This window comes from Bubalus kerabau, chromosome 1, assembly GCF_029407905.1.
Source record: "Bubalus kerabau isolate K-KA32 ecotype Philippines breed swamp buffalo chromosome 1, PCC_UOA_SB_1v2, whole genome shotgun sequence".
Classification (NCBI taxonomy): domain Eukaryota; kingdom Metazoa; phylum Chordata; class Mammalia; order Artiodactyla; family Bovidae; genus Bubalus; species Bubalus kerabau.
The window spans coordinates 167,261,005-167,283,746 of record NC_073624.1 but is presented as its reverse complement, the minus strand read 5'-3'; the positions used below and the strand labels follow the sequence as shown (position 1 = coordinate 167,283,746).

Below are 22,742 nucleotides of genomic sequence, written 5' to 3'. Positions count from 1 at the left end.
TTATCTCACACAGCAAATATCAGCGCACACAGAAATTCACCCACAGCTTAATGCACTAGTTCTAGAAGCAGAAGAAGCTGTGACTTGAGTTACTGGAGATGTGCGAGTCCTGCAGCTTCATTCCCACAGCTCAAATCACCGAGGCCTCAGTGAGGTATCCCAGGACAGCTGTGAGCCAGGGCCAGGACACACTGTCGAGTCCTGGTCTGCTCTCAGAAGGAGCGCCTCAGGGAAGACTGCTGAGGCGTCCGGACAGCAGCAAGCTCGGAAGAGCCACAGAGGGAATCAAGAGACTGGATGCAATTGATACTTAATTCAAATGAAGTCCTACTCCAAGGTAGCCCAAAGGCAGAAATGAGGTTCCAGGAGAAGAAAACGTTCATTCTATCTTCACTCTACCTTGGAATCGAGTCTGCAGGCACTCCAAAAATAATAATGGTAAGTGTAGATCTATGGAAAGACCGTGCAGTGAGGAGAGGAGAGAGAAGCAGGGGCTGGGGAAGCAGTAAACAAAGAGAAGCAGTCCCAGTCGCTACTTCTTTCTTAATTAACAGAACTCTGAATGACCCTGGGGCGGCATGATGGAGTTAATCTGTATCATAAGGCAAACAGGAGACGCAAGTCCTTAAAGAGATCAGTTCTAACCTGAGGTGTTTCCGATTTCCATATGTCTTTTTCTTTGATACCCTGAGTGGACTCAGGATGTTTCTGGCTCTTGACAGAGGAAACAGAGTTGTCTTTTTTCACTACCTTCTTCTTTTCTGGGATCTTCGAAAACAAAGAACACGCAAAGTCTGTCAGGTATCGTAAGACATTAAGGAAAAGTCATAAAAAAAAAAAAAAAAAGGCTTCTGAGTTTTAAAAGTCATTTCTCAAATAAGGGTTGAACAAACAAATACAAGGGCAGCATTTCAGAAATAGCTTTCTGAAGACTGTGACTGCTGGCATCCTCTCTACGGTAAAGAGAAAACAGAGTCCTTAGAAAAGCTACTGCAGAAGCGGGGGCGGGGCGGGGGTGCGGGAAATGACCATACAGATTAACATTCAGATTTGCAACTTTGCACCTGAGAGGCATGAATGTTCAGTCATCGTATCACATGCAGTGGTCTTTCAATGAACAACTTTAGAATCACCCAAGATTTGTAACTCAGTAAGAAAACCTGGTTCGTTATTGCTTTAATGGTAGTTAACTAGGAAGCATAAGAAGGGGACAACATGAACGCCCTCATCGGCACATCATTTTCTGTTCATTTACTTATGAGCATTTTCCTTAACTCTATAACTGGATAATTCATTTCCTTTCCCAGAAGTTTCCCCACATGCCACAGTATTGAGAACAAAAGGATGGTACCAAAGGCTGCGACTTGGCAGAGCTGAAAGGATCATCGTCGTCATCATCTCCAAACAGGCTCCCGACACTGGGCTCCAACAACTAGAACAGACAAAGCTCAGATTCAATATGCAAAACAAAGCCAGTTCACAGAGCCAGGTGAACGGCAGAAGTGCTAGTTAATACAGACACAAAGCTATGTTGTGCAGAACCACTTGGAACTGACCCTGGATTTTTTGGTGCCAGAGAAAAGGTCAACATCTGGGTCGTTGTCCTTTTGGAGCTTGTGACTAAAAAGGAGCTCTTCATCCTGAAAGACGCCTGTGCTCTTGGGACGGGTACCAGGATCAGGACTCTAGGAAAGAGGGAAGGTCATGTACAGACTCCCAGCGATTTATCCAAGGAAATAACACAGATATAAAGATTAGACAACAAAGATGTCCCCTGTGGCTCTGTTTTAATGTCCAAAGGTTGGACACAAGCTGAGTGTCCATCACAAAGGGAATGACACATTCACAGAACAGAATACTCAGGAGATACCAGCAACAGTGGAGAATATATTTATATAATCTGGGAAGATGATCTTTCAACCTTTGTGTGGTATCTAAATTGTTATTTAACATCAATCTTTAGTTCTAGTTCTATACTGAGGAACATTTTAGGAATGAAAATACAAAATTAAACAAGTTCTTTCTATCTCATTCCTAAAGGGAAGAAAAGATGGCAGGTGACTTAATCTCAGAAACTCACAGGCGGTCAAGCACATTTACCTAACTTCTGCTTACCAGCATCTTAGGCCAAATACCGGGCACAGGTGGATGCGCCAACCTTCCACTTTGTCCATCCACATTCCACCTCACTACCTTCAGATTCCACACAAGTTCTTTCTGTTTGCTAGGGTATCTGACATTTGCAAATTACTACTCACATTACTTGGTTTGATACTATGATGCCCCAGACTTCACATTCTAAAATTCTTCCCTTCATTCTTTAGTATCACAAACACAGATAGAAACAAACAAAAACACTCATTTCTGACAAAATGTGTCTCATTAAAATTAACTAATGATTACTGATGACACATAAAAGTTAGTGTAACACAGCAACTAAGATTAAAAGTTTTATATCTGAAATTTACATACAAAAGCATATACAGTAAGAGAAGGGAAGAAAATACAGCAAATTATTACATTTACTGTGTGTAGCTCTCATTTATAAACAAGGCTATCCTACTAGTATAATAAAAAAATTCATAAAACATTTTTTGTTGGACTATATCCTCAGTTTGATTTACAAAAAGTACCGGCAATCTATGGCCCATAGCTGGTTTTTTTTTTTTAACACCTCTGTTGAGATAAAATTCACCTAAAGTGTGTAAGTCAATGGTTTATAGTATATTCACAGAGTTGTCCAAATACCACTACAATCTAAGTTTAGAAAATTCTCACCATCCGAAAAAGAACCTCCAAACCTACCAGCAGTCACTCTCCACTTCTGTCCACTTCTTTCCCCAGATGCTGGAACCACTAATCTAATACTTTCTATCACAATGGATTTGCCTATTCAGGACATTTCAAATAAATGAATTCATATAATAATGTGGTTTTTTTGCCCACCCCCCCCCCCCCGCTTGTTTCATTCAACACGCTTCCAAGGTTCATCTGTGTTGTAGCATGCGTTAATAATTTACTCTCTTTATTGCCAGAGAATATTCTCTCATATAGCTATACACATTGTGTCTATCCATTCATCAGCTGGTGGACATCTGAGCTGTTTCCATCTTTTGGCTATTATGAATAATACCTGTTAGGAACATTGCATTCGAGTTTCTGCATGAACATGTGTTTTCACTTCTCTTGGATATACACCTAGGAGTGGGACTGCTAGGTCCCACATGGTAACTCTTGCTATTTAAGAATCTGAGGAAGCCCCAAACTGATGTCTGAACTGGCAGCACCATTTCACCTTCCCACCAGCAGTGAAGGAGGGCACCGGTTTCTCCACCTCCTCATCAGCACCCGCTTCTCCACCTCACCAGCATCTGGCCATCATCAGAGAAGTCAACAACAGTGAGGCTAGAATGTGAAGAAACTGGAACCCTCCATGACCCAGCAACTCACATCACAGAACTGACAGTGAGATGAAACACTCTTGTCCTTCTGAAGGCCTGAACCTTCACAGCTTTGGCTCACCTTTCCTACTTCTTTTTTCAGAGCTTGGAAGCTGCTTTGATCTTCCGTTTTATCCTCTTCCTCATCAAATAAGCTAAGAACCGTTTTGGTTCTACTTTTAGTTCCTTTGTCCAATGGGGATGATGAAGAAAATAAATCAGCGTTCTTGGCTGTTTCCTGAGTAAGTACATTCAAAGATCCTTCCTGAAAATGGAAATAGTAAGGTTAAGGGAAAAAAGTGAGTAACATCTGAAAACACAAATACTATTGTGGGGCCTACCAAGCTCCTCACTAATTCAGTTACTAACGTATCTGTTTCAGGGCACGACAGCTAATCACACTTACTCCTAGGTGACAGAACACTCCGGCCAATTCTTGATCAGTCACTCTAATGCAAAGTCTAGAACAGGTAATTCATAATCAAAGATGATTTTTCCAATTAAAGATGATTTTTTTTCCAAAAAAAGATGATTTTTTATACGTACAGTTTAAAACCTGTATGTATAACTCCATCCAACCAAGATACATTACGTATCAGTTATAACCCTGAGTCACACAGCTTGCTCATGAGCTAGAAATAACTTCATAGTCACAGATAGAACACAAAAGCCAATCACTGCGAATGGATCATATACTCCCTAATAACTAACTAACACATAACTCCAAGGGAGGAATCTAACTGATAGAACTGGACACTTAAATTGTAGAAGCCTTTTCTATACTGTGCAACTAGAAGAAATCTCTAAAATAATCATAAAATGCAGCATTTATTCATTCAACAAGCACCGCGTTTCAGGCAAGATACCATTGATTAGAATAACTACTGTTCCTGTATGAACTGCCAAGAAAAAAAAAGTAACAACTTGTAATTAAACATGCCATCAATTGTGAGGTGCATCCTAATTTCACAGTGGTTAAACTGTGAAGAAAATATGCTTCTTTAAATAAAATATGTGTTTGAATGTGGCTACTTGGTGCAAGGTAATGCACTAAGCACTCTCACAGGTATCATGGATAGCAAAACGAACGTGGCCCCAGCCCTCAAGGGGCTTATCTTCAAGCAAGGGAGGCAGCAGCGTGACCTGCAGCTGGAATCCAGGGAGAAAGTGGGCCCAGCAGCACAGGAAAGGTCCACGTGGAGGTGATGAGGAGAGGGTGTCACACAGTGACGCAGACACAGAGAAAACGTTTGCATCACTGTAGCCCCAAGGAGCCTCAACAGCGAAAGTGTTGGCGACATTTCTTCACATAGGCACTAGAAGAGAGCTGATCACACACAGTAGAGAAAAGGTACCAATGAGAGAAAAGGCAGAGACTGAACGAATTGCCGATTCCCAGATGCAGCCAGCAGTCTTATTCACAGGCCTCCTATAGGAGAGGACAGACATCCCAGGAGAAGAAAGTTAATGCAGAAGAAACAACAATTCACTCCACTCTGTAATTCACAGGCAATAGCATCAAAGACTGGTAAATGAAAATGAAAATCTTCTTAAAAGTTGTCACAGTGAATGTGATATCCTGGAGAAAAAGGATGTGTATCAGGTTAAAAACTAAAGAAATCTGAATAAAGTATGAATTTTAGTTAGTATTTTTTTTTAACGCTGTCCCTGTGATTCAAGTACAGGTGGAAACTAAAAGAAACCAAAGGGAAACAGACTCCAGAGAACAGAGTAAGTCAAAAAGAACAGATGTGCAGGGAGAAAACCAAAAGGAAAAATGAGCTGAGACAGAGAAAGGCAAAACAGCACCGACAGCAGCATAAACCGGGAACCACGCGTGTCACGGTGCGCACACGCGCCTAGAAAAGACAGCGAAGGCGCGCGCAGCACTGGAGGCCTCCGGGAACAGTGAGAGCGGGTATTGTCTTCTTCATGCTTTTTAGTGTTCTCAAAAGTTTCAACAACTGAGTCATCGTTTTCTGTGGTAGAAAAATGTAAGGGTATGTGCGTACATGTATGGGTTTTACAAGAACATCTGAGAGACAAAACTAACAGATGATACAAGAAAAAAAGAGTCCACCTTTCCTGACTCCTCGACCACAGGAGTTCTCCCAAGTTCTGAGGTCCGCTTGGTGCTCTCAGCGTTCTTAGCTGCAGGTCTCACTCCAGACTGAGCTGCCTTTTCTTCCTCATCGCTGAACAGCAAAGGCAGTACTTCAGGGACAGTCTCTTTTTTCTATCAAAAGAGGAGTAAATGACATCCTCAAAAACAAACAAAAGGAAAGGGGCTTCCCTGCTGGTCCAGTGGTTAAGACACGGTACCCCCACTGCAGGGGGCACGGGTTCAATCCCTGGTCAGGAGCCCAAGATCCTGCATGGCTCACGGTGTGGCTAAAAACAGACAAAGTGTGCCTGACAAGCACAGCAATGTTTGCATGCATGCTAAGTCGCTTCAGTCGTGTCCGACTCTGTGCGACCGCAGAGACGGCAGCCCACCAGGCTCCTCCGCCCATGGGATTTTCCAGGCAAGAGTTCTGGAGTGGGGCGCCGTTGCCTTCTCCATGGCAATGTATACAGGAAGACAAATGTGTGCTCGTCTTCAGGGTTACTAGCTAAACGTTGGGGTCAGGAGAGACAGGACAGCAGAGGAAAGGGGCACGAACGGGGAGGAGCAGTAACCACCACTGTCTCAGGCCTGCTGGCAGTTTCTGCCCCGCGTCTGTAGTTGACTCCTGTGTCGTTAACCCCTCGTGTGCGCCGTCACGTAGACTGCAACCTCTGCCACCAGACGCTCAGCAGTCTCTCCTCTCTGCCTCCCTCCCTCCCTACACATTTCAGCTACATGTCATCACCCAGAGCTGACCTGCTAAAATAAAACACCTACCAGATTCGTCTCCCGTCCCAAACGTGCACAAGTTTGTATTAACTGTGGAAATGGCAATCCACTCCAGGACTATTGCCTGGAAAATCCCATGGACAGAGGAGCCTGGTTGGCTACAGTCCATGGGGTCACAAAGGGTCGGACACGACTGAGCAACTTCACTTCACTTCACACATGCAATCAACAGGCCCCGCTTTAGACCCGCATCTACCTGCGCCTCCTCGACCCTCACACTTCCTGACGCCTACCGTAAACTTCCACTCTTCCACATTGGATCCCCACTGTCTAGAGAAGCCAATCCTCCATCGTCCCAGCAAGGCTCAGCTCGGGTGCCACCCATAAAGGTTTTGCCGTTCTCTTTGGTAAGTTACCAGCTGCTTCGTTGCTAAGAATATTTATATCTATGCCTGGCCTTTACTGCTTTCCTAACTTACACTGATAGCTGTCATGCATCTTTATCCGTTCATTTGAAAGGATCAAGCAGTATATTTCTCTAGCCAGTCACAGCATTTTATACCAAGTAAGGGCTCGGCACAAACACTACCATAATGCCACCATCCTCTCATCCCTTAATACTCCTTTTGATATAATTAACATGAAGACTTGCTAATTTTTTAGCTCCAGTGATCATGGTAGTAATGCCATTTATATGTAATTGCTGAAAGCTATTTAGACTAGATAGGCACTAATGGACTTTTCTTATCACATACTATTACCAATTTTTGAAAAAACTTTAATGTTGATTTTAAAAAAACACAAAATTTACCATCTTAATCATTTCTAAGTGGAGAGTTCAGTACTATTAAGTATATCCACATTACTGTAAAACCAACCTCCAGAATTTTTTCATCTTGCAAAACTCTCTACCCATTAAACAACTCCCCATTCCCCTCTCCACCACACTCCAGGCCCTGGAAACCACCATTCTACTATCTCCATGAATCTGACTACCCTAAGCACCTCACGTAAGAACGATCACACAGCATTTGTCCTTCTGGGGCTGGTTTACTTCACTCAGCACTATGTCCTCAAGCTTCATCCATGCTGCAGCCTGTGTCAGAAATTCCTTCCTTTGTTACTTATTCACTGTTAAGAATAATAGTGAATAATTACAATCCAGGACCAAACTGTTAGTACTTGAAACCTGCTCTTGTAAGGGATAACCTGTACATTAACTGGGCTGGTCTAACGTTAGCAGAATTCCATGCTACTGGGACTAAGCCCGGCAGTTCCCCCAGGAGGGGGTGCAACCGTGCTGTTCCCCGGTCTCCCCTGAGACTTGGATGCCTACAACTCGCACTGAAGGGGCTGTGTGATGCTTTTCTCCAGGCTTTGCACGTGTACTTCACCTGTAAAATACCATTATCAGGAGATCTCTAAAGTCAGGCAAAGGAGTTTTTCCACAAGATTCAGGCTCCAAGGTTAGGTTTTAGGACCTCATTGAAGGAACCATCAGTATTCACATAACATCATCTCAAGGATACTTCATGGGCTAAGAGGTTAGGAATACCGTTGTTGCAGGAGGAACAGATGTGGGAGGAGAGCCGAACAGAGAGCTTCCGCTGTCAGCATCATCTTCAAACAGAAGTGATACTCTCTGGGCCTTCTTTTGGCTGTACAAACAAACAAAGAGTCCAACTGGAGGCAAATGTGATTTTAAAAATACAATATTCTTTCCAGGCCATACCTACAGGAACCCACATACCACCAAGTCAATCATTGACCTTACACAGTTGCATTTCTATCCAAATGACAAACTTAAGTAACTTGGACAAAACTTCACATTCTTTAGGGTATCCCAGGGGAAAAAAAAAAACAAAGACAAATCGTACTTAAACCCCTAACAAACTTAGGAAAAACAGTATTTTAAGGTTAAAAAAAAAAAAAAGGGAGAGTGTTTCCCTGGCAGCCTAGTGGTTAAGACTCCACACTTCCAATGCAGGGAGCATGGGTTCCATCCCTGGTTGGGAAATGAAGATCCCATAAGCCATGCAGAGATAAGCAGAAGAAATTAGGTAAGGATCTATGAAGAAAAACATTTCACAGTACCAAAGGAGAATACCGTGCAAGTGAAAACCAAAGACATTCTCGTTTGGACCATCACCAGTGATGAACGATCAGCATGTCACCCCCAGAAACTGACATCTTGCTCATCAAATACCTTCACCTGTTACCAGACACTGACGAGATGATTTCTTACAAGGACTATCTCACCTGTCCTTGGCAATAGCAAACAGGTCATCCTCGTCATCCTCCTCAAAGAGGCTGGTCTTTTTCATGGCCTTAACCTCCTGGGGGGTGGGCTCAGGGCCCCTATGTCCTCCTTTAGACTTGTCGGCTGTGGAGCTGGTCTGTGAGTCAGTAATATGCCACTGGTCCTTAAAAGGTAAAACACATGTTAAAGTCCTCTGGCAACTCAGATTAAGAAACCTGAAAAATAAAATACAATTCCCGCTCGTTAAACTAAGCCGCATGTAAACTAAGTGCCACTTTTGAGGCAAGTTCTTGTCCAAGGCTTTCCTTTGAACTCAAATCTAGACAGCTAGGTCCACTGAGCCCACACACCTTCTGGTGTCTCCCTCCATCGCTGCCTACCACACTCTTTCTCTCTCTCTCTCTGTGTTAGGATAAGGGATCTTTTCTACTTCAAAGAAAAAATTAATTATGAAGGGGAATGAGAAGGAATAAGAATGTTTAAAAAAAGTCAAGAATTCTCAACTTCAGAGGAGAATGATATTTGAATTACAATTTTTTTAAATTCCAAAGTAAGCTGGGGGAAAAAAATGCATAAAGAGCTCATGCAGGGGATTTCCCTTAGCAGTGGCTAAGACTCTAGACTTCCAACACAGATAGCCCAGGTTTGATCCCTGGTCAGGGAGCTAGAGGAGAAGGCAATGACACCCCACTCCAGTACTCTTGCCTGGAAAATCCCATGGACAGAGGAGCCTGGTAGGCTGCAGTCCATGGGGTTGCTAAGAGTCGGACACGACTGAGCGACTTCACTTTCACATTTCACTTTCATGCATTGGAGAAGGAAATGGCAACCCACTCCAGTGTTCTTGCCTGGAGAATCCCAGGGACGGGGGAGCCTGGTGGGCTGCCGCCCATAGGGTCACACAGAGTCGGACACGACTGAAGCGACTTAGCAGCAGCAGCAGCAGCAGCAGGGAGCTAGATCCCATGTGCCACAACTAAGAATCTGCAAACTGTAACCAAAGATCCCACATGCTGCAAATAAGACCCGACTCAGCCAAATTAAAAGAAAAAAAAAAAGCTCACACAACGTAAGTAAGATACAATGAAATCTGCAGGTGATCCTTATCACAAAATTCTGAATCTGGCCTTCAGAAAGCATTTAAGGAAACCCCACCTGGCTATGCTCACCCCTTCAAATCAAGGATCTCCTGAGCACTTGCTTAAGTGATCCTTTGGTCTCTGGAGTTTAGAGCTTTACAAATCCAAGTGGGTTTTGTAAAGCAGCAGCTGCTGTTTTACGGAGTCTCAGGGCTTTACCCCCAGACCTTTTGAATCAGAATCTGCCTTCGTTAACAGTATATCCAGTGACTTCTTCACAAGTTACAGTTTGAGAAGTGCTTCTCTAAAGAAGTCCGACTCAACACTGACCACAAGCCAGAACCCCCAAATGAGCTTCAGAAAACTCCACTGACGGGTCATCCCCCGAACAGTTAATTCAGAACCCCAGGGGTGGAATCTGGGATCAGTGCTCTCTCAGGTTCCAAGTGACCTCAATGGCAGCCAAAGTCAAGCTACTTTTCTATAATGGAAGCCTGTTCTTCTTTCCTCTGCAGGTACTATTGCTCCCTACCTTGGCTGGTATTTTTTTATTTTCCCTGAACTGCAATAATATGATAGAAAATTCAAATGATGGTTGGCCATTACTACAGGGAGAACAACCCACTAACAATGCTAGAAAGAATTTAAAAAAAAAAAAGGAAAATCCATCACCGTTCACAGGTTTGAGTAGAAAAAGCAAATTATGTTGTATCATTTTAAGTTTCTTTCAATAAAAAACTGAACATGTCTATGATTTATCTGTCTGTATCTTACCCTCAAAACTTAACAACGTTAAAACAGAGTAATTATTATGAAATAAGATTTTTAATGCTCACAGTTTTTATTATCATTATACTTAGTCTTTTTCTACACTGCTAAATCTGAACAGCTGCTGAACTGTATTCTCCACTGGCTCCAACAATATATATACTCCAAATACCAAATGGCAACCCTGTGAAGACTTACAGAAAAGGAGTGAACCCGGCATAAGCCACTCCTGCCTTGTCGAGCTATAGTCCTTGATCAATGAAACACAGCGATCATTTAACTAAGTGAAATAAGCCCTAATTCATTTGGATAAATATAGATTATAAATTTGAGGACCATACTCACTTTATGCCCAAGTATTTTGAAAAGATTAACCTTTAAATTAATATACTATAATAAATATCTTTCTTCAAGAATAGAATGACAATTTTGTGATTATAGTTTTTAGTAACCAAACTTCACTAGATCTACACTAGGGAGAAAAAGATGTTTAGGACAGCCGTAACTCTTAAATCCATCAAACCATCCCCTACTCCTCCAATTTCCACCCACCTCCTCATCACTGCTGAACAGTAAGGCAGATGCTTTCTTTTTGGGAGGCTCAGAGGGCTTTGTTTTCTTTTGGCTCTGAGTCAGTAGAGACGACGTCTGCTTCTTAGCAGCTGGAGTATCAAAAAGATTATCCTAGAAAAAAAAAAGCGGGGGGGCAGAAGAGTATGACAACTTTGAACACATAAAACAAAAAACTAGATATTCTCTTGTGTTAAATTATGAGAGAGTAAGTCTCCAGTGAAGTGAAAAATATATACATAACATCTTTGGGGGGAAAAGATCATACAGTGCCAGTAGATGCCACTTCTCTCTTATTATAACCCTACAGCAACAGCTTACCATCTTCTCTAACTGTATTCAGTCATAGAAGTGAAACAGAATTCAAAGGCAGCACACTCGGGCGGGAGCACAAGGGGGAGTAAGAAGACGACAAAGTCACAGAAACAGGAGGGAACTTGGCTCCGTCTAGGCCTCCTGTGGGGGCCTTCTATGCCCACTGGGAGGGCCCAAAGCCTACAGAAGGCGGGAGAACAGCACAGCCCCTGCAGCAGCTGGCAGCCTGCACCTTTCTTTCTATGAATTACAAACCAGAGCAATGAATAAAAAGAAAGAAATGGGAAGCTTTCTCTACTCTCTTACATTTATGCAAGACACATACCTTGAGAACAAACCATCAAAGGGCCTGAGCCCTAGTTAGACAGAAAAACACTCTTAACAATATACTACAACAGGTGAATGGCCCTGAAGCGTTAAGCTCAGATAAAGGGAGCCTTTAAGGAAATCGTGCAAAGGCAGGAAAGGCCGTGAGAGTAATGACCTGGCCCTCGCTGGGGATGCCCGAGACCGAGCTAACATTTACCACGCGTTCACTGTGTGCCAGGCGCTGTGCCCGTCACAATGACGCTATGAACTGTTACGCCAGAGGAGATTCAGCAAAGTTGTTATCAGTACTTGCCCAAAGTCCCTGATCTGCATGTGGTGGACCTAGGATATGAACATGGGCATCTGATGACAAAGCCCATGAGCTCAGCCTCCCCATGATTCTGCATGAGAACAAAGGTTTGGTTTTTCTTCCCTCTCATTTCTTTGCCCCACTTTGCTCTCTCATCCAGGGTGGGGAAGAAAAGCAAAGCAGGAACATGGCTGTCTTCTCCCCTCTACTCCTACTTCATCTGAGACACTCTTGTAGATCGCTGGGTTTCATCCCCTGAAACTATTCCTTAAAAGCAGATTATACAAGTGAAATCTACAAAGTCTTGCACAGAGCTGGGTCAAGAAATCTAAGGGCTGCCCACTGTGCAGCTGAGAACTTAAGAAAGGCATCACTGAAATAAACACCGAAATGTATTTGTTACATGTGCCTCAGACAGCTCGCCTGCTTTCCCGCTGCCCTGTTCTACTGTAAGAGCCTCTGGATGCACAGCCGTGTTGGCAGTGGTTTTCTACCAACTGAAAACTCGATTAGCTTGTGTTGCAGTAACAGTGTTTACCTGTCCATCTTCATCATCGAAAAGCAAGACTGAGCTGGGGGGTTTGCTAGGCAGGAGACTCGCATCTTTTGACTTACTCACACTTTGAGAAGAAAACAAATCCTGTTGGATCAAGATTAAAGTTCCTGGTTAATAACATGTATCCGTTTTAAAGTATCACATATAAAATCCTGAAGTTTATGGCACAACAGATGCCACCCGTCCAGGCCTCTCTCGTCAGAGAGGAGAGCGGGCTGTCACAGTCCTTGAGACGCGCACCAGACTCTGTCCTCGCTGTGTGCCGGCGAGCAGGACGAGGCCCACACCTGACTCCAGGCGGCCTCACAGGGGCCCAGAGGCACCATGCTCCCACCTGGATGGCAAAGGACAGGGCAAACTTTGCCAGTCGATTTCCTACCATGCTTAAAAAATAACTTCCTTCTTCTGTCCAGAGAATCAGAGAGATAAACACATGTAACAATGGAAACAGAAGCTAGATTCTCAAATTACTGGACCTGTGACACTGTTTAATGTAGTTATACCCCTTTCTCCTCTAATAAGAGTAGGATACCAGTCAGTTCAGTTCAGTCACTCAGTCATGTCCGACTCTTTGCGATCCCATGGACTGCAGAATGCCAGGCTTCCATGTCCATCACCAATTCCTGGAGCTTACTCAAACTCATGTCCATTGAGTCGGTGATGCCATCCAACCATCTCATCCTCTATCGTCCCCTTCTCCTCCCGCATTCAATCTTTCCCACCATCAGGGGCTTTTCCAGTGAGTCAGTTCTTCGCATCAGGTGGCCAAAGTACTGGAGTTTCAGCTTCAGCATGAGTCCTTCCAATGAACACCCAGGACTGATCTCCTTTAGGATGGACTGGTTGGATCTCCTTGCAGTCCAAGGGACTCTCAAGAGTCTTCTCCAACACCGCAGTTCAAAAGCATCAATTCTTTGGCCCTCAGCCTTCTTTATAGTCCAACTCTCACATGCATACATGACCACTGCAAAAGCAGAGCTTTGACTAGACGGACCTTTGCTGGCAAAGTAATGTCTCTGCCAGACCACCTGACATGCCTCCTGAGAGTAGGATATGATTTCTTCTAATATATATTCAGTTTTAATTTTAAAATCTTTTGTACTCTTGACATGACAGGAAATGTTGCGAACTAGACAAAGATCTGGTAGATTATGAAGAAACTTCCAAAATGCTGTAAAACGTCAGCCTACAATGCAAAGCAAGACCTGCAAACTGAGTTACATGAATCAGAAACATGAAATAGGACAACTATTCCCTCGGGAAGAAAATCTTCAATGCGTACGAGTCAGGCAAGTAGGACAAGAACACAGTTTCAAAGACTCTCTCGATGATATCGTTGTAATCATGGAATCAGTATTTACTCAATGCAGTGCTAATGAGTTCATTAAGTGAAAAGAGCTACACTCAGCCCCGTGATTTTTGCCTGGGCCCCAAAGAGCCCCATAGGTCTGTTTAGGTAGAAAGAGCCACACAGGAGGAGCAACCAGCTTCCCATGGCTCTCCTGCATTTTACACACTGGCAACAGTTCACTGAAAGAAAGGGCTCTGTTGCTTTAAAAAAAAAAAAAAAAAAAAAAAAAAAAACCACAAGAGTCTAACCCAGAGTTCACAATTTCCTGAAATTACATGTAAATTTCTGCCATGTCCACATCTTTTTCTGTGAAGGAAGGCTATTACTTCCAGTGATACAGAGTGTGTGTGTCACTACATACGATACCCACTGTTCATACGATACCCAATTCCTTCTTAAAGAGGAAGCTGTGTGTGTACTTCTGTTCTGTAGCAACACCTCATTACACTGCGCATCAATTCACAGCCTGAAATTTGAGCATCCTGAGTTTTCCTCCTAGGAGATGCGCTGGATTTAAACTCAACAGTGACAGGACTGTATGCACATTGCTTTCTAAATACCATGGGTTCTCAAAACATTGTTTTCAAAGAAAGAACTAAAGTACTGACTGAGTCTTACACCTCTGAGACATCCTGAATCAGAAATAGTTCCCAATGTCATATCCATGAAGTAATTTCCAGAACTGAGAAAAAGAATTCCTTACCTCAGAGTCCTCCTCATCTGAAAATAAACCTTTATGAGTCTTTGTTTCCGACGAGAGCTTGAGATTTTTGCTGGAAGGTAGCATGACCTTTGTTGAAAAGAAAAAATTAAAGAATTAACAAACCAGAAACCTGGAAATAAGGGTTCATTCACTCACTTGTTCAGGAGATGTACTGACTCTCTGCTAGGTAAGGCCCCAGGCCACGCACCAGAAGAGAGAAAACATCATGGACGTTGGCCACATATCAGGTGCATATAAAGAATTAATGCAAAAACAGAAGCACCACGAAAAAGGATTTAAGAATTGGTATATGTTAGGAAAGAAGGAAGCAGCAGTCCTTGTAAAGTAAATTTCTCAGGACAGACGGACCTGGACATGGGCCATGGTTCAAGCAAGGACATTCTGGGCAGAGGGAACCATCAAAGAAGAGAAAAACTAGGTAAAGCAGAGGGCTCCTCTGGGGGGTCAGTGTGGAACGAACTGCCCACAGAGTGCAGAGCACAAACAGGATGTGTACAGCTGGTGCCGGGGTAGCAGCCTGCTGAGTTCTGAATGCTGGCACCCAGGTGGATGGCAGCGGGAAGGCCAGGGTTTCACAGGAACACATGACAAGAGATGTGCTTCAGAAAGAGGATAGATGGAGCTGTGCAGGATAGCAAGGGAAGCGACAGGAGCGAGCAGAGCTTAAAGACTGAGGGGGACGCAGCCCTCTAGCCAAAGACAGGTCAATCTGAGCATCAACTAAATAACGACGTTAATGGATTATAAGATAATGAATGGAGAATCCATGATTCTACAATGATACTAAAAAGACAAGGAAGAAGGGGGGGAGAAAGCTCTTCTGTTCAGAAGAATCCCAGCTAATCAACACAGGAGAAATGACAGAAGTAAAACAATATTCTTTTGCACATGATAATGCATCCATTTAACACATCCATTAAAACCACTCAGGAAGATAAAATCCAGTAACTGCTTAATCTAGGCGGTAGCAGTTACTTGGGTGTTTGCTGTATTCTTTCAACACCCTACACATCTGAAGTTCACTGTACATTTGAAAGGAAGCAATACTTCCCTGTGGGTTCCAGATGAATTAACAAAATGCCCCATATATACACACCTAAGTTTAGTCTTCCCTCCTGCTCACCTTTGTTTCTGCTCTTGCTTTATTTTCATCTGTCTGATTCACAGTAGCTTCTGGCAAAGCCACTGTTTTTTCTTTGAACAGATCTTCTTCATCGTCAAAGATACTGGCAGTGGATTTGACTTTGTCTTTAGAAAGAGACCACAGCATAAAGTTACACAAAGGTCAGAAATCCCACCACAGAATTCGAAGATGAAAACAACTTCTCTCTCAAAGAATAAACAGAACAAGCATGTTATTGCTCGATTAGTTACAGAAGAAATATTAAGTGGACCAGCTGGAATTTTTCACAGCGCATGAGAGCTGCTCCAGTGAAACACACAGGGCAGACAGCTTAACTATCTGCCTGCATCCTCTCCAAGCAGCGGCACGCGCTTCAGGGGGTCTGGACTGGCCTAAGAGGCAGAGAGGGACCTACGGAAAGATCATTGACAAGTCAACCGCCCTAGGAATCTGAGAAGTGAGAGTTGGCTTCTGCTACCCAGGTTCAATCCTTGGGCAGAAAACTAAGATCCCACAAGCTGCATAGCCAAGAAAAAAAAAAAAAAAAAAAGCCAGGGACTTCCCTGGAGATCTAGGGGTAAAGAATGCTCCTACCAATGCAGGGGACACAGGTTCTGTCTCTGGTCCAGGAACATCCCACACGCTTCAGGACAACTGAGCCTGTGCTCCCAACAAGAGAAGCCACCCAATGAGAAGCCCACACCCCGCTCTCCACAACCAGGGAAAGGCCACGCGCAGCAGGAAGATCCAGCACAGCCGTAAATAAATGATTCTTTAAAAGCACCGAACTATACAGAATCAAATAATGAAACATGCCGCATAATTCCACCTGCCCACCCAAACAGGAAGGCCAGCGGGAAGAGTTTGATGCACATACTTCTAATTTCCACAAAGATATAGTAACATGTTAACTCTAGCAATTCACAAACATGGCTCTAAGTAACATCATTAAGAAAAAAATCTTATGATTTGCAACTTTCCTTCCATATACCTAGGGTGTAATATCTTCCCATGTCAACACGGATAAACTTTCCTTTTTTCACAGCTTCACAAAATTCCACTGAATGGAAGGACCGTAGTTTACTGGTGACCATGTGGGTGGTTTTCAACCTTTCGCAACCACAAGCACCACGTCACTGAATGAGGTGTGAGGTGTGTGTCCCTGAAATGAGGGCACTGGTTCATGAACGTCCCAGGAGAGCAGCAGGTCCAACAGAGTGGCACCCACTTACCTGTGATTCCAAATCAGTTAATGATACAAGTGAGACGCCTTCCAAGGCCCGGGAAGCAGTTCAGCCTTTACTCACTGTCATCTCAGTCAGCCTAGATGTGAGCATATTACGTGTCCAGTCTGCACGCTTTTTAAAACCAGGCCATTATTTCCCTTGCATTTCTGCTGCTATCCTTACTCCACACTTATTGCTGGAAAATAAGCTAAAGTCGAACAGCCTGCTTCTCGATGCATCCTGGTCCACGTCCTGAGGAGAAAGAGCTCTTTGCTCAGGTAGCTGGAAACTGTGCAGCTCAGTGGTGTCCACCTTTCTCTTCCAGAAAACAAACCAGTGAACAAACCCTTTGCCACTCCAAGTGCAACAAAGAGACCAGTGCTCTCTGCCCACCAGGGAGCCTGTTAGAAATGGAGGCTCAAGGGCCCCACCCTAAATCCACTGAACTGGAGTCTGCACTTTTACAACAGTCCTGGGAGAGCCATCTGCTCATTAAATAACAACTGATTCAGAGGAGTGACTTCAGGAACACAATGGCTGAGATTTGAGGGGTGAAGAAAGGACAGTACCAAAGCGGTAAAGGGGCTGAAAACTCCATCACAGAAGAGAAAAGCCAAGGTCACCTGGGCTTGCTGGAACTGGACACCTGGCATAGATGCTCTGTTCACATACAGTTTACTAAGGATGCCGGAAGAAAGCACAATTAAAACTTTCTTGGTAACTGAGAAGGTCGAAGCTAGAATCCTGATCATATTAGAGGGGAGCAGCTTTTTCTCCCTCTGAGGAAGACAATCCTAGTAATTAGTTTCTAAAGAGGAAAAGATCGGTCCATAACATAGAGACTGCCGAGGCTCCATAACCGAATCGAGATGAGACACCTCTGACAGAAACGCTTGAGGAGGGACTCCAGCACTGTATGAGAGCTGAGGAACCAGAGGAACTTCATGCCTTTTTAGGTCAACATTCCCCATCCAGCTACCTTCCCTGAAACACAGGCTGGGGTAGTACCTGTCGTGGGAGGTTTGCTACGGGATGCCGAGAAAAAGTCATCGTCATCGTCGTCATCATCGAAGAGGCCAGCCGATGCTGGGACGTACGTGCTTTTTCCTGGAGGGGGCCGCTCGTGCTTCTGGGGCTCCCTTGGTGCCGGGGCAGAGGTGGCACCAAACACATCAGTATCCCCTGTGGGTGGAAGGACAGGACAGACCAGCTGCGAGCCACTGTGGGTGGGCTTCCTGACTTCACAGGAAGAAAAAAAAACAGTACCACCACCAGAACTTGTAGTTCCAATTCATCCACAAACATTAACAGGACCCAACAACATGCATCCTTTACTGATACAGATCGTCCCACAGTGGGAAACCAACTGATCACCCACACTGGAAAAACCCAATTTCTAAGGGAATAGGAGCTAACACAGGTGAGTGAGCTCTCTGTGGATGCCCTCTGAAGGTCTTCCTGTTCTCCTCCCTAGTCAGCTCTTGGAAGAGGACAGTATTAAAAACACAAAACTACAGTATGTAGTTATCAAAAACAAATTCTAAGTTATGATACCTAAAAATACAGAAACAGCTCCTGCCGGGATTTTCTTTCCAGGTTTAGAAGATGAAGATGCTAAAATGAGAAACAGAGAGAGAACATTTCAACAAAGAAAGCAACTTTCCTTGCTAAATGCACCTTCCTAAAATATATACAACACAACACAGAGCTAACAGGAGACTTTCAAAAACTAATTTTTCCTCCAAGAGCCATTTAAAAATTCCTTAGTATTATCTTCTCTACCGACGTCCTGACTTTTCTCTTGGTATTAAACCAATCTAGGCTGTGACTCCCATGGAAGATCACAGACTCTGGACAATCACAGTGGGGCTGGCTGCCAAGGCCAAGGAAGATGCAGAGCACAGATGGGGAAGGCGGGAGCAGAGCAAGCAGGGCTCAACAGTTCTGACTCCATCCATCCCGTTTAATGAAAACATGCAAGTAAAAAACGAAGAGCAAAATATCTGAGACATTAGTGCCCAAAACAAAGACAGTAACAGGAAAGCGTGCAAGTCACAGATGCCAAAAAGTGGAGAGTAGGAACCTCAAGACAATCAGGTCAGCCAGCATCATAGTAGTCCAAAATCTGATGACTTCTGGCCTGGGGAGACCAGGTCACTTAAAATAACTCATTCCCAATTCTCAAGACTACCACAGACCTAACAGAATAAAATTTTTAAGTTTTTTAATAGCATATGTGTGCTTAAAAATGTCACAAATTATTCTAACGTACACTGGGCTAAGGCAGTACTGGTCTCCAATTTAGATGCAGAATTGCAGAAATGTTTCTTTGAACTGAACTTGATTAAATTAAGATATCCTCAACAGTACCAGAGTGCTTTCCCTGGTTGACTTTTTCTGCTTTCTCTATGAGAGAGACAAAATTGTGATATGGGTTTACAAATGGTACTTTTTTGTTTTTGCAAGACACGAATTAGTGCAAATGAACCGCTTTTAACTAGATGAAGGCGAACGTAACAGCTTCCTGCCTAACAAAGTTTGGGGATAACTTCAGGGGCTCCATCTCCTGACAGGAAGGAGCCAGTTCTGGAAATCTATAACGAAGAAGCACAGTCAGCCTCAATCCACGCTCACCTTCATTAACAGGGGTTCGAGCTCCCCGATCCTGAGGGGCTTCTGTGAAGAGGTCACTCTGCTTATAATAAAACAACACAGTTCAAAACAGCACAGGAAAACGGAGCTGTATTTCAAGATTTCTAAAGAAAAGTGTCTTATAAAGTTTAAAAAATACACATCTACTGTCTTGACAGAAAATCAGTTCCAAAGTGAAGACTATGATGAAATCAGACCCCAAAACAGTTTAGGTCTTATTGTTATTATTCAGCCGCTAAGTCATGTCCAGCTCTTTGTGACCACATGGACTGTAGCCCCTCCAGGATCCTCTGTCCATGGGATTTTCCAGGCAAAGATACTGAAGTGGATTGCCTTTTCCTTCTCCAGGGTATCTTCCTGGACCAAGAATCAAACCCACATCTCCTGCATTGGCAGGCAGATTCTTTACCACCGAGCCATCATGGAAGCCCAATTTAGTCTATAGAGAAATTAAATCCAAACATGTAAGAAGATAAAAGACATTAAGAAACAACCACTTAAGCAGTAAATGTAAATTTTTCACTATTAACACTCTCACATCCTCTCCCTACTTAACAAAGGCATCAAGATACAGTATTTCCTCACTTTGTGACCCTTAGTTCAAAATCTCCTAAAATATGAAAGTAGAAGCAACTTCCAACTAAAAAGCCATTGTTTCCTCACTAAAGGAACTGAGAGTTATTTCTTCCTTGCAAACCCATGACACAGCTATGGAGAGCTTCACTGATTACCACGGGCTCACCTCCTCATCCTCATCATCAAAAAGTCCCTTCCCTCCACTGAACAGGCCGCCTCTAGAACCAAACGGCGAGAAGTCTTCATCTGTCAGCTTCGGGGGTGCGAATAAGTTATCTTCTTCATCTAGCAAACAGAAGGGAATGCTTTGCATGGAGAATTAAAGATGGGTTTGTAACTCCAATTCTGGGGATTAACATTACAATACCTCCAAAACCGGCAGGGAGTTTATCTAACCATATGTAGTAAGCACTATTTGAATGCTGGTGGTCTGAGGGCCTTCAGACAAAAACCCATCGAATTCCTTAAAAGGTTCTTTGGGTTCCCACTCTCAAGTGTGTTAGGCATCTGGAGCAGAGTGAACTCTGCAGGCGATCCCTTTCATCTCATTTCTTCTGAAGCAAGTATATGCTTCAGTTGCCATCAAGACCTATCCCACCAGAATCTGAGCGACAGAAGGGTACACTGAGGAGAGATGAGACTGACACAGCCCCAGGTGGAAATACAATGGACATTACTGCTGAACGTGAAAGGGCCTGATATGATATTCCTTACTGAAAACAAATGCTAGCAATCCCTAGTTTATAAATATCTAGAAAGACAGCTAATGGTCCCTGTAAAATCCAGTAAATCAAACCTTTAAAGCATTTTTAACCCACACTCACTTCTCCCCACACCCCCAAAAGCATGCAGTTAAATCCTTTCTAAAAGTGAACGGAGACAGACCTCATTTGTCAGCTTTAAAAGAGGCATTTTAATGAATTACGGAAGCGATATTCCCCTTCCTGAGTCAAGAGCCTCCTAAAGAAGAGGATCAAGGGGAAAGACCTACCATCTGAGGGAGTTTTCCTTTCCTTCTTCTCTTTCAACGTCTTCTGAGGTTTTGCATCCCCTGGGGATAAGGCTTGAAGAATATTTCACAGTTTAGTAACACTCAGTCTACTCTACTGAAGCTTCACAAACATCTGCCACCCTCACAATTCCTAAGATGAGAGCAAGACATTCAACTTTGCGTGTCTGCTCCAGCAGAGCACCCACTCAGTGCCCTACCCAGAGAAGACACTCAGAAGTGCCTCTTTTTAAGGCAGAAGGGTCCAGCTATCACAGCAGGTCACACACACACCAGGATTGCACTTGCTGAAAGATTTCTTCTGATATCTTTCCACTTTGTTAAACCACTAGAAAATATTATATGCTACATTGTTAGTCAAAATAAAATACAGGAGTAAATACTAAGCCAGGGATTTTTAATCCAGGGCCGATGGTTCTCTCCGTTATTCATTAATCCCCTGAAACTTCATGTATAGACGTGTGTATGTACATTTTTCCCGGGGAAGGGGGCGGTCCAGTGTTTACTTATCAGAGAATCTATGAAGCAAACCTGGTAAGAACTGCAATTTATGCTTCTCATGCCTTAGTAATTAAACAGGAAACCCACCTCAGGGCAGCCCAGAGAGGGGTCCCGACGGCCCACCGCCTGTGAGTGCCTCTCAGAGGCGGCGACGTACCTGTGCGCTCCTCTTCCATCCGGCTCGAGGCGTCCCCTTGGATCCGAGCTGCCAGTTCATCAGCAAATGTAGTAGGCCTGCTTCTTTTCTACAGCCAGGGAAGACCAAAGGAATCACTTGTTTGTACTATTTTTTGTGACTAACTAGTAGTTTATTTGGGGACACCTAACAAAACTATCCAAACAATGGCAAAGAAAGTGATGGATGAGAAGATGTTTTAACTAAATAAATGTAAACATGCGCACCCTATAACAGATCACCAGAGAAAGAGGACTCAGTGTTCCTTCAAAGGGAGATGCTCTTTTTTTTTTTTAATACTTCAACTTTAATACTCAAAGATCTAGACAAGAAAAATATCACAAGGTCCTTGGGGGGAGGAGAATTAGGATCTTGAAACTCTGAATGTGAATATATATTGAATGATCTAACTAGTAAAATCTTAATATTTGGAGAAGAAAGTGGTACTTGTTTGGCAACTTGGGATGCTAAACTATTATTCCAAAAGTGAAAATGAATTACGGAGCAAAGTGATGAAGTGAAAGGTGAGATGATGCAAAACGAGATGGTTACAAATATAAATGACAATGAAAGGAATGAATCCTAGGGGTCGTTTCTGAACCCTCGCCTGGTGATGGCAAGTACAGCCTTCCTTACAGGCCTAGAATTTTCTTCCATGTCTTCAGCATCTTCCTCCTCCTTCTCAGAGTCAGCAAAAATGTCGCAACCATCATCATCCTCTTCTTCATCACTCATCGGTGCAATGTGCTAAAAGCATAAACCAGCGGATTAAAAGTATCAGATAGGGGCATCAAGCTGAAAAAGATACTACCACTCAGCTTTAGACTTCTCCTTCAAAACGGAAGAACAAATAATGCAGCAAAAGTTCCAAAGCAGTAAATGTGCTGGAGCAAATCATATACGAGACTTATTTTCTGTGCAACAGCAAAAAATGAAATATTAAAAATGTCCACCACTAGCCT

At 43.4% G+C, this 22,742-nt stretch overlaps 1 protein-coding gene across 7 annotated transcripts in view; it reads right to left on the bottom strand.

The window, feature by feature from the left end:
* Nucleotides 1-22,742, bottom strand: part of WASHC2A (WASH complex subunit 2A) — a 45,177-nt gene that overhangs the window by 5,796 nt on the left and 16,639 nt on the right. For 4 of the 7 annotated variants that reach the window (XM_055538696.1, XM_055538726.1, XM_055538710.1 and 1 more), the window contains exons 9-26: nucleotides 22,417-22,527; nucleotides 21,763-21,850; nucleotides 21,087-21,158; nucleotides 20,262-20,380; nucleotides 19,502-19,559; nucleotides 18,422-18,481; nucleotides 17,876-18,049; nucleotides 15,642-15,766; nucleotides 14,498-14,584; nucleotides 12,426-12,527; nucleotides 10,936-11,067; nucleotides 8,536-8,699; nucleotides 7,832-7,934; nucleotides 5,521-5,676; nucleotides 3,523-3,705; nucleotides 1,557-1,685; nucleotides 1,352-1,432; nucleotides 646-768 (exon numbers count right to left, since the gene is read on the bottom strand). In XM_055538696.1, coding sequence (XP_055394671.1) covers nucleotides 646-768; nucleotides 1,352-1,432; nucleotides 1,557-1,685; nucleotides 3,523-3,705; nucleotides 5,521-5,676; nucleotides 7,832-7,934; nucleotides 8,536-8,699; nucleotides 10,936-11,067; nucleotides 12,426-12,527; nucleotides 14,498-14,584; nucleotides 15,642-15,766; nucleotides 17,876-18,049; nucleotides 18,422-18,481; nucleotides 19,502-19,559; nucleotides 20,262-20,380; nucleotides 21,087-21,158; nucleotides 21,763-21,850; nucleotides 22,417-22,527 — 2,067 coding nt within the window. Of the gene's footprint in view, nucleotides 1-645; nucleotides 769-1,351; nucleotides 1,433-1,556; nucleotides 1,686-3,522; nucleotides 3,706-5,520; nucleotides 5,677-7,831; nucleotides 7,935-8,535; nucleotides 8,700-10,935; nucleotides 11,068-12,425; nucleotides 12,528-14,497; nucleotides 14,585-15,641; nucleotides 15,767-17,875; nucleotides 18,050-18,421; nucleotides 18,482-19,501; nucleotides 19,563-20,261; nucleotides 20,381-21,086; nucleotides 21,159-21,762; nucleotides 21,851-22,416; nucleotides 22,528-22,742 lie in introns of all 7 variants that reach the window. The other 3 variants (XM_055538690.1, XM_055538719.1, XM_055538706.1) reach the window with 1 other exon arrangement.